Source organism: Choloepus didactylus, assembly GCF_015220235.1.
Source record: "Choloepus didactylus isolate mChoDid1 chromosome 11 unlocalized genomic scaffold, mChoDid1.pri SUPER_11_unloc1, whole genome shotgun sequence".
Taxonomy (NCBI): Eukaryota; Metazoa; Chordata; class Mammalia; order Pilosa; family Megalonychidae; genus Choloepus; species Choloepus didactylus.
The window spans coordinates 947,344-959,955 of record NW_023637577.1 but is presented as its reverse complement, the minus strand read 5'-3'; the positions used below and the strand labels follow the sequence as shown (position 1 = coordinate 959,955).

Genomic DNA, 12,612 nt, shown 5'->3' with positions numbered 1-12,612 from the left:
TGAAGTTTAAATGTCCTGGCAAGCCCAACCCAAACTCTTATCTGCATTTAGCTTCTTTCCTCCATCCATGCTGCCTGAATCAGGTAAGGATACTAAACTTACCCCACAGAAGTACTGAACTTTCACTTACTTTTAAAGTTGAAGGTTATCATGCTGAGCTTAGAATACAAAAATAAAAGGAAGCAGCCCACTCTTGTAATGGTCATCCAAGATCTGATCCAAATTATAGCCTACCAGATTACTTGAGCCTTACGTTTCCCAGGAATTGCCTACTAACTTCCCCAGAACGGGTTCTTGCGAACTCTCAGGAAAAAAAACCCACACTATATGCCTTGGATTCTTTTAGCTTTTTCTTTCCTAAGAACCTTCAGCTAATAAATACAATACTGCCATTCCTTCACAACTGGGCTTGTGCTTCATACTCAGTTTTTCAATATATACATACAATATTTAGCAATACACATAAAAGGTGGTAAAACTGTCAAGAAAAGCATGGAAAGATAAAACAAATACAGAGGTTACCTTTAGATGTATGCAAAAGAATGTAACCAGGGAAGGACACACAAAGCAAGACAGCTACTAAGGTGGTGGATAAAAAGTGTTCATTTTACTTTTCAAAACTATGCATTTGCAATTTATACACTCTTATGTAAGTACGACATATTTCAAAAAAATTTTTAATGAGGTGGATCTATATGTGCTGCTATAGAAATCTCCACAATATGTTAGGTGAAAAAAGCAAAACAGTATGTGTAAGATGATTTTTAATCCTGTAAAAATTTTTATTGGTGGCATATGCATAAACATTTTCTTTTTCTGGAAAGGCACAGAAGAAACGTTGCCTGTGGTTATTTTTCATTAAATGTTACCTGAGGGGCAGGATAGTAAAGACAACTTACTTTTTATACCGTTCTATACTGTTTTGATTTTCTTTTAACATATATGTATACAAATACATATATATAAAAATGAAAACTTTGATTTTTGTTCATATTAAGATGAGTTATCCAAGTAGTGGAATGATGGTTATGTTTTGTTTTCCTATTTATACTTTCACACATTAAAAAAGAAATATTTAGACAAAATTCTAATTAGAACTGGGCTCAAGACACAATGAGGAAATTCACAAAAAAGAAACAAGTACCCCCAAAAAATCTGGAAATGCGTCCAATCTTGCTAATTATGAAAATATAACAAAATATAATTTTTCCTTATCAAACTGGGAAAACATTTTAAAGTGCTCAAAGTCTTGACAAGGAGAAAATGAAACTAATACACTGCTGAAAAGAATATAAATGAGATTACAGTGTGAAAATTCTTGTCGAGTAGACCATGTTAAAAAAGTTCTAAGTTGCTCTTGAGGGGATTATGGCACCAATGATTTTTAAGCAGACAAGTGCAAAGAACTACAATCTAAATTCTTAAAAGAAAGCTGCAGTAAGCTAAGTGAAATGTACAAAGGAAATACTGAAGAGCAGATCAGAGAATACTATAAAAACCCAAATAACAGATGATCAAGAAAAGAAATGGAAATGGAAGAGGAAGGAATACATCCAAGTATCATTTAAGAGGTATAAACTAAAGGACACGATGACCAATTAGGAATGAAAGACGACAGAGATAAGACAAAGGTAATTCCAAGCTATCTAGCTTGAGGCAAATGAGAGTTCTACAATTAAATGAGATAAAAGATATAGGAGGAAGAGAAAGAAATTTGGAGGAAAAATAATTAGTTCATTACCTATTAGATGTGACATACAGCCAGATGGAAAACTCCAATAAACAAATGGAAATAGGGAATAAAGGAGAAAGGATGAGCTCTAGGGCAGTGCCATTCAATAAAACTTTCTGCAATGATAGAAAGCTTCTATTGCTGGGCTGTCCAATTCATTACACACTAGCCTTATATGGATGCTGAGTACCCATACTGTGACTGGTGCAACAAAGGAAGTGATTTTTCATTTCATTTAATTTTAACTAGTTTAAATTTAAAAAGTTACAGTGGCTAGCTACTACATATTGGACAGAGCATATCTATAGATTTTAAGCTAATACATATCACATCCTCTTTCTTGTTGCAGACACACACAATAAGTTTTACATGTAATTAAATTATCCAAACAGTATTAAAATATCACTCTGGGTCAACATACTACAAAGCTGAAAACCATGATACATCTTCAAACATTATTTTCTTTTAAGTAATTCTTACATGCATTCACAAATAGAAACCAAGCTGAGTAGAAACTGCATGATATGACAAGGTGGCATTAATGTACAATCTCAAAACAAAGTACCCCTGGATAAGAAGGCCTGGTTTAACACCTAGAGCTCCACTCTTCAAATTACTGACCTCTCCGTCACTATCAGATATCACAATGAATGCATCTTCAAATTTACGCTTCTTCTTCAGACTGACAGAACTGCTAGTTTCTGTGTCCTTCTCCAGATTCTGAGGTTCAGAGGCTTCTTTAATCTTTTTCTTTCTCCGTGGCATCCTTTACTCTGAAATCCAAAAAAGTACAAATAATTTAATCAAAGTACAATTTTCTAGATGCTATTCAATTTGATCAGGTAAAAGAGAAAGATATTTATCTTATCAAAAGTAAAATTGGATTTCTGAACTTTTCTACTAGGTCCTTAAAAATCCTATTCTTTCCTTTCGAGAAACACACACACACACACACACACACACACACACACACATTTATATGTATATAAACCTCATCTCTGTAGTGAAATTTCAGTAGCTATAATACAATAATAAATTCTAAATTCCTTATACAATACCTTACAGCTGAACGCTTCTCAAATTTGAGTACACATTGGAGTTCACCAGGTAGACTTTTTAAAAATACCAATGTCACCCACACATTGATGGCCAACTGATTTTTGACAGGGTAGCCAAGTCCACTCATTGGGAAAACAATAGTTACTTCAACAAATGGTGCTAGGAAAACAGGATAATCATATGCAAAAGAATGAAAGTGGACCCCTACCTCACACAATATGCAAAATTAACTCAAAATGAATCAACAACCAGAATATAACAGCTAAAACTATAAAAGTATTAGAAGAAAACATAAGGAAAAATCTTCACGACCTTGTATTAGGCAATGGATTCCTATACTTTACACCAAAAGCATGAGCAATCAAAGAAAAAACAGATCAGTTGGACTACATTGAAATTTTAAACCTTGTGCATTACAGGACATTATCAAGGAAGTGAAAAGACAAACAGATTCTGGAGGCAGGGCAAGATGGCAGACTGGTGAGCTGTATGTTTTAGTTACTCCTCCAGGAAAGTAGGTAAAAAGCCAGGAACTGCGTGGACTGGACACCACAGAGCAATCTGTCTTTGGGCATACTTCATACAACACTCATGAAAACGTGGAACTGCTGAGATCAGCGAAATCTGTAAGTTTTTGCGGCCAGGGGACCCGCGCCCCTCCCTGCCAGGCTCAGTCCCGGGGGAGGAGGGGCTGTCAGCTCCAGGAAGGAGAAGGGAGAATTGCAGTGGCTGCTCTTATCGGAAACTCATTCTACTGATTCAAACTCCAACCATAGATAGACTGAGACCAGACACCAGAGACTCTGAGAGCAGCCAGCCCAGCAGAGAGGAGACAGGCATAGAAAAAAAACAACACGAAAAACTCCAAAATAAAAGCAGAGGATTTTTGGAGTTCTGGTGAACACAGAAAGGGGAAGGGCGGAGATCAGGCCTTGAGGCGCATATGCAAATGCCGAAGCAAGGCTGATCTCTCTGTCCTGTGCACCTTTCCTTAATGGCCCTGGTTGCTTTGTCTATTAGCATTTCAATAACCCATTAGATCTCTGAGGAGGGCCGTTTTTTTTTGTTTGTTTGTTTGTTTTTTTAAATCCTTTTTGCTTTTTCTAAAACAATTACTCTAAGAAGCTCAATACAGAAAGCTTCAAAGAATTGAAATTTGGGCACATCAAGTCAAGAGCAGAACTAAGAGAGCTCTGAGACAAAAGGCAATAATCCAGTGGCTGAGAAAATTCACTAAACAACACAACTTCCCAAGAAAAGGGGGGTGTCCGCTCACAGCCACCATCCTGGCGGACAGGAAACACTCCTGCCCATCGCCAGCCCCATAGCCCAGAGCTGCCCCAGACAACCCAGTGTGACGGAAGTGCTTCAAATAACAGGCACACACCACAAAACTGGGCGTGGACATTAGCCTTCCCTGCAACCTCAGCTGAATGTCCCAGAGCTGGGAAGGGGGAGCAGTGTGAATTAACAGAGCCCCATTCAGCCATCATTTGAGCAGACTGGGAGCCTCCCAACACAGCCCAGCAGCCCAGAACTGCCCTGGGGGGACGGCACTCACCTGTGACATAGCACAGTCATCCCTCAACAGAGGACCCGGGGTGCACAGCCTGGAAGAGGGGCCCACTTGCAAGTCTCAGGAGCCATACGCCAATACCAAAGACTTGTGGGTCAGTGGCAGAGACAAACTGTGGCAGGACTGAACTGAAGGATTAGACTATTGCAGTAGCTTTAAAACTCTAGGATCATCAGGGAGATCTGATTGTTAGGGCCACCCCCCCTCCCCGACTGCCCAGAAACACGCCCCACATACAGGGCAGGCAACACCAACTACACACGCAAGCTTGGGACACCAATTGGGCCCCACAAGACTCACTCCCCCACTCACCAAAAAGGCTAAGCAGGGGAGATCTGGCTTGTGGAGAACAGGTGGCTCGTGGACGCCACCTGCTGGTTAGTTAGAGAAAGTGTACTCCACGAAGCTGTAGATCTGATAAATTAGAGATAAGGACTTCAACTGGTCTACAAACCCTAAAAGAACCCTATCAAGGACAGCAAATGCCACGAGGCCAAAAACAACAGAAAATTATAAAGCATATGAAAAAACCAGACGATATGGATAACCCAAGCCCAAGCACCCAAATCAAAAGACCAGAAGAGACACAGCACCTAGAGCAGCTACTCAAAGAACTAAAGATGAACAATGAGACCATAGTACGGGATATGAAGGAAATCAAGAAGACCCTAGAAGAGCATAAAGAAGACACTGCAAGACTAAATAAAAAAATGGATGATCTTATGGAAATTAAAGAAACTGTTGACCAAATTAAAAAGATTCTGGACACTCATAGTACAAGACTAGAGGAAGTTGAACAACGAATCAGTGACCTCGAAGATGACAGAATGGAAAATGAAAGCATAAAAGAAAGAATGGGGAAAAAAATTGAAAAAATCAAAATGGACCTCAGGGATATGATAGATAATATGAACCGTCCGAATATAAGACTCATTGGTGTCCCAGAAGGGGAAGAAAAGGGTAAAGGTCTAGGAAGAGTATTCAAAGAAATTGTTGGGGAAAACTTCCCAAATCTTCTAAACAACATAAATACACAAATCATAAATGCTCAGCGAACTCCAAATAGAATAAATCCAAAAAAAACCCACTCCGAGACATATACTGATCACACTGTCAAACATAGAAGAGAAGGAGCAAGTTCTGAAAGCAGCAAGAGAAAAGCAATTCACCACATACAAAGGAAACAGCATAAGACTAAGTAGTGACTACTCAAAGGAAACAGCATAAGACTAAGTAGTGACTACTCAGCAGCCACCATGGAGGCAAGAAGGCAGTGGCACGATATATTTAAAATTCTGAGTGAGAGGAATTTCCAGCCAAGAATACTTTATCCAGCAAAGCTCTCCTTCAAATTTGAGGGAGAGCTTAAATTTTTCACAGACAAACAAATGCTGAGAGAATTTGCTAACAAGAGACCTGCCCTACTGGAGATACTAAAGGGAGCCCTACACACAGAGAAACAAAGACAGGACAGAGAGACTTGGAGAAAGGTTCAGTACTAAAGAGATTCGGTATGGGTACAATAAAGGATATTAATAGAGAGAGGGAAAAATATGGCAAACATAATCCAAAGGATAAGATGGCCGATTCAAGAAATGCCTTCACGGTTTTAACGTTGAATGTAAATGGATTAAACTCCCCAATTAAAAGATATAGATTCGCAGAATGGATCAAAAAAATGAACCATCAATATGTTGCATACAAGAGACTCATCTTAGACACAGGGACACAAAGAAACTGAAAGTGAAAGGATGGAAAAAAATATTTCATGCAAGCTACAGCCAAAAGAAAGCAGGTGTAGCAATATTAATCTCAGATAAAATAGACTTCAAATGCAGGGATGTTTTGAGAGACAAAGAAGGCCACTACATACTAATAAAAGGGGCAATCAGCAAGAAGAAATAACAATCGTAAATGTCTATGCACCCAATCAAGGTGCCACAAAATACATGAGAGAAACACTGGCAAAACTAAAGGAAGCAATTGATGTTTCCACAATAATTGTGGGAGACTTCAACACATCACTCTCTCCTATAGATAGATCAACCAGACAGAAGACCAATAAGGAAATTGAAAACCTAAACAATCTGATAAATGAATTAGATTTAACAGACATCTACAGGACATTACATCCCAAATCACCAGGATACACATACTTTTCTAGTGCTCACGGAACTTTCTCCAGAATAGATCATATGCTGGGACATAAAACAAGCGTCAATAAATTTAAAAAGATTGAAATTAGTCAAAGCACATTCTCTGACCACAATGGAAAACAATTAGAAGTCAATAACCATCAGAGACTTAGAAAATTCACAAATACCTGGAGGTTAAACAACACACTCCTAAACAATCAGTGGGTTAAAGAAGAAATAGCAAGAGAAATTGCTAAATATATAGAGACGAATGAAAATGAGAACACAACATACCAAAACCTATGGGATGCAGCAAAAGCAGTGCTAAGGGGGAAATTTATAGCACTAAACGCATATATTAAAAAGGAAGAAAGAGCCAAAATCAAAGAACTAATGGATCAACTGAAGAAGCTAGAAAATGAACAGCAAACCAATCCTAAACCAAGTACAAGAAAAGAAATAACAAGGATTAAAGCAGAAATAAATGACATAGAGAACAAAAAAACAATAGAAAGGATAAATATCACCAAAAGTTGGTTCTTTGAGAAGATCAACAAGATTGACAAGCCCCTAGCTAGACTGACAAAATCAAAAAGAGAGAAGACCCATATAAACAAAATAATGAATGAAAAAGGTGACATAACTGCAGATCCTGAAGAAATTAAAAAAATTATAAGAGGATATTATGAACAACTGTATGGCAACAAACTGGATAATGGAGAAGAAATGGACAATTTCCTGGAAACATATGAACAACCTAGACTGACCAGAGAAGAAATAGAAGACCTCAACCAACCCATCACAAGCAAAGAGATCCAATCAGTCATCAAAAATCTTCCCACAAATAAATGCCCAGGGCCAGATGGCTTCACAGGGGAATTCTACCAAACTTTCCAGAAAGAACTGACACCAATCTTACTCAAACTCTTTCAAAACATTGAAAAGACAAAGAATGGGAGTATATACTTGTAAACCGTGTATCTGATAAGGGTTCAATATTCAGAATATATAAAGAACTTACATGACTCAACAATAAAACGAACACACACAAAATAATTAAGAAATGGGCAAAATCTCTCTCTCTAAGCCCACTTAGCAGGTAAACACACTGTCCCCCCACTACATGGCACATGACTCCCAAGGGTATAAATCTCCCTGGCAATGTGGGACATGACTCCTGGGGATGAGGCTGGACCCAGAATCATGGGATTGAGAAAGCCTTCTTGACCAAAAAGGGGAAGAAAAATGAAACAAATAAGATTTCAGTGGCTGAGAGATTTCAAACTGCATGAAGTCATTTTGGAGGTTATTCTTATGCATTATATAAATATCCCTTTTAGGTTTTAATGTATTTGGATACCTAGAAGGAAATACCTCTAACTGCTGAACCGCAATCCAGTAGCCTCGACTCTTGAAGACAACTGTTTAACTATGTAGCTTACACGGTGTGACAGTGTGATTGTGAAGACCTTGTAGCTCACAATCCCTTTATCCAGCGTATGGACAGATGAGTAGACAAACAGGAACAAAAATTAAATGAATAATGGGGGGAGTTAGGGAGATGAGATGTTTGGGGTGTTCTTTTTCACTTGCATTTTTATTTTGTGGGGAGTAACGAAAACGTTCAAAAGTTGATTGTGGTGATGAATGCACAAGTATATGATGGTACTATGAACAACTGATTGTACACTGTGGATGACTGTACAGTATATGAATATATCTCAATAAAACTGAATTTAAAAAAAAAGAAATGGGCAAAAGACTTGAATAGACATTTCTCTGAAGAAACTATAAAAATGGCCAATAAGCAAACAAAAAGATGCTCAACATCATTAGCCATAGGGAAAACACAAAACAAAACCACAATGAGATATCACTTAAACCCACCAGGATAGCTATAACAAAGAACAAAAACAAAAACAAAAACAAAAAAACAAGTGTTGGTGAGAGGTAAGAAATAGAAACCTTTGCACATTTGGTTATGGGAAGGTAAAATGGTGAACCCACAATTTGGTGGTTCCTCAAAAGTTAAATATACAATTACCATATGACCTGGCAATTCCACTTCCAGATATTTACTCTGAGTGTAAACAGTGTTGCAAACAGACACTCGTACAAAGTTTACAGCAACATTATTCACAATAGCCAACAGCTGGAAACAACCCAAGTGTTCATCAAAAAATGAATGGATAAACAAAATAGGTACATACACACAAAAGAATACAATTCAGCCATAAGAAAAAAATGAAATTATGAGATATGCCACATCACACAAGAAACTTGAAGACATTATGCTCAGTGAAATAAGCAAGACATATAAGGACAAGAATTCTACCACATCATTTACAAGAGATGACTAGAAATAGCAAATTCACAGAAATAGAAAGCAGAATAGAGGCTACAAGGGGAGGATGGGAGGGGGGGAAATGGGAGTACTTGCATGAAAAAAATTAAAACGAAAACAAAGTGGAAAATGTAATGAATGATTACAAATGGCAGAATGTTTAAATGTGCTTTTCTCATTCAGAAAAAAAAAAAGAATAAAGTTGGTGGACTTACACTTACTGATTTCAAAACTTACTACAAAGCTACAGTATTTGAAACAACCCTAGTATTAGAGTTTTTAAATTAAAACACATCAGGGGTAAAAGACACTAAATGAATAGGCGACAGTGACGATAAAATACACACACAGCCCACTGTCACCACTGTTTCTCAACACTGTACCGGAAGTTCTAACCAAAGCAATTAGGCAAGAAAAAGAAAGAAAGGCATCCAAATGGGAAAGGGAGAAAGTAAAACTTTTCCTATTACAAGATGACATAATTCTATAGAGAAAAAATCCTGAAAAATCCACCCAAAGCTCCTAGAGCTAATAAATGAATTCAGCAGTGGCAGAGTACAAGATCAACCCCCCAAAATCAATAGTGTTTCTATACACAAGCAATGAATAATCAAAAGAAATTTTTTAAAATCCATTTACAATTGCAAATAAAATAATCAAGAAAACTACAAAACACTGCTAAAAGAAATCAAAGAAGACCTCAATAAATGGAAGGACATTCCATGTTCATGGATTGGAAATCTAAATATTGTTAAGATGTCAATTCCATCCAAAGCAATTAACAGATTCAATGCAATCCTCATCAAAATTCCAATAATCTTCTTTGCACAACTGAAAAATTCAGCCAATCCTCAAATTTATATGGAAGGTTAAAGAGCCCTGAATAGCCAAAGCCATCCTAAAAAAGAAGAACAGAGTTGAAAGATTTATACTTCCCAATCTAAAAACTTATTACAAAGCCACAGTAATAAAACAGCATGGTACTGGCACAAAAACTGACATGAAGACCAATGGAATCAAATTAAGAGCTCAGAAATCAACTCTCATAATGATGGCCAACTGAGTTTTGACAAATAAGAAAGAACACTTAATTGGGAAAGAATAGTCTCTTCAACAAATGGTGCGCAAAAAACTGGATCTACATTTGCTTAAAAAAAAAAAAAAAAAAAAAAAAAAGAGGAGGATCCCTACCTCACCCCTTATAGAAAAATCTGCTCAAACTAGATCAGGAACCTAAAAATAAAACCTACAACTATGAAACTCCTAGAAGAAAATGTAGGGATGCATCTTCAGGAGCTTGTGTTAGGCAATGGTTTCTTAGACTTCATTCCCAAAGCACAAGCAACAAAAGAAAAAACAGATAACTGGGATCTCATCAAAATTAAAAATTTCTATGCATCAAAGGACTTTATCATTAAAGTAAAATGACACACTACACAATGGGAGAAAATATTTGGAAACCATATATCCAATAAGGGTTTAATATCCAGAATATATAAAGAAATCCTTCAACTCAACAACAAAAAGACAATCAAATTTCAAAATGGGGAAAAGGACATCATCAACATGGCAATATAAACAGCTACTAAGAACTTCTCTCCAGAGAGTCAATGAAAAAAAGGACAATTCTGAATTGTTTGAAACTCTGGAAGACGATATAGACTGGAGTAAGACGCTGCAAATGCCAAATTTAAGAAATATCAGGTAGGCATTTTCTGTCCCAGACCAGCCGGTCCTCTCCCCAACCCCTCACTCCATCTCTGTGCAGAAAAGGCACAGAAATGGCAGACAGGACCCCTCCCACCAGGGACACAGATTTTAAAATCTCACAGCAGTGAAAAATACCCTCAATCTTTGAAGACCCAGTGGACAGGGAAGGACATTTGAAGGCCCAGAACAGTGAGGGACAAAGAGACTGAGAAAATGCAGATAGAGAAGCATTTCCAGCCCTGGGTCTAAAGGTCCTACCCCCACCCTTGAGGGAAGCAGCAGCCAGTGGCCAGCTTCGAGGCATAGCAGCCTCTGGCGACAATTAAGTTACTGAACAGCACCACCTGCTAGACAGTCTGGAAAGTGCAAGGGCCCTTTCTTAGGAACATCGGAGCTGGTCTATAAGCCCTGAATGGAAACCCGACCCTGTTCTGGCTGAGAAATAGGGAAAACCCAACTGTTAAAGCAGGAACCCAAAACAAACCCAGATCTTGCTAGCTAGTGGAAAACAGAGCACCACTGGAAGCCAGCAGATTTGTATTATCACACACAGTGAACTTGCTGGGGTGCCCAGCGCCTACCTCCCATCCCTGTAGCAGGCCACAGTGGACACCTGATTTTGGGGGGAGGACTGCAGAGCAGAGCCAATCTGACAACTGGCCAAGGAGAGAAACAAAGAAAAAATAGAGAGCAAAGTCAACCCACAAGAAAACCTTACACAAAAGAGAGAAAACAACCTCCAGAATAAACCAATCAAGAAAACCACAAGCCAAGATGGCAGAAAATCACGAGCCATGTCAGGAAACAGGAAGATAAGTTCCAGACAAAGAAGGAAACTAACATTTCAACTGAGATTCAGGAATTAAAACAACTAATCATAGATGTCCAAAGAAATCTTTTAAATCGAATCAACAAGGTGAGAGAAAATGTGGCAAAAGAGATAAAGGATATAAAGAAGACACTAGGTGACCATAAGGAAGAATTAGTAAGCTGGGAAAAACAAATGGCAGAATTTATGGGAACGAAAGGAACAACAGAAGAGATAAAAAACACAATGGTGACATACAACAGCAGACTTGGAGAGGCAGAAGAAAGGACCAGTGAGATGGAGGATAGGACATCTGAAATCCTGCATACAAAGGAATAGATACAGAAAAGAATGGAAAAATATGAGCAGGGTCTCAGGGAGCTGAAGGACAACGTGAAGCACACGAATATATGTGTTATAGGTGTCTGTGCCAGCTTGGATATATTATGTCCCTCAGAAAAAGCCACGTTCTTTAATGCAATCTTGTGGGGGCAGGCATATTAGTGTTGATTAGGTTGGAACCTTTGGATTAGGTTGCTTCCATGGTGATGTGACCCACCCAACTGTGGGTAATACCTTTGATTGGATTATTTCCATGGAGGTGTGGCCCCACCCATACAGCATGGATCTTGATTGGTTACTGGAGTCCTCTAAAAAGAGTCACAGAGGCCCAGATGCTTGCTGCAGCTGAGGGACCCATTTTCAGTATGGCCACTGAAAGCTGACATTTTGGAGAACGCCATTTTGAAACGCAATCTGGGAGCAAGCAAATGTCAGCCACATGCCTTCCGGGCTAACAGAGGTTTTCAGATGCCATTGGCCATCCTTCAGTGAAGGTACCCTGTTGCTGATGCCTTACCTTGGTCACTTTATGGCCTTAAGACTCTAACTTTGCAACCAAATAAACCCCTTTATAAAAGCCAATCCACTTCTGGTGTTTTGCAAAAGGCAGCATTAGCAAACTGGAACAGTGTTCCAGAAGGAGAAGAGGAGGGAAAAGTGGCAGAAGGAATAATAGAGGAAACAATCAACAAAAATTTCCCAACTCTTAACAAAAGACATAAAATTACAGGTTCAAGAAGCACAGTGTACCCAAAACAGAATTGATCCAAACAGACCTACTCCAAGACACTAACCAAATTATCAAACGTCAAAGACAAAGAAAGAATTCTGAAAGCAGCAAGAGAAAAGCAATCCATCATATACAAGGGAAGCTCGATAAGACTAAGTGTGGATCTCTCAGGAGAA

General features: G+C 38.4%; 1 protein-coding gene across 13 annotated transcripts in view; it reads right to left on the bottom strand.

Annotated features, from left to right (window-relative positions):
• Positions 1-12,612, bottom strand: part of UIMC1 (ubiquitin interaction motif containing 1) — a 179,678-nt gene that overhangs the window by 147,768 nt on the left and 19,298 nt on the right. For all 13 annotated transcript variants that reach the window (XM_037823040.1, XM_037823042.1, XM_037823041.1 and 10 more), the window contains exon 2: positions 2,354-2,505. In XM_037823040.1, the coding sequence (XP_037678968.1) occupies positions 2,354-2,497 (144 nt within the window). In that variant the 5' untranslated portion in view covers positions 2,498-2,505. The remainder of the gene's footprint in view (positions 1-2,353; positions 2,506-12,612) is intronic.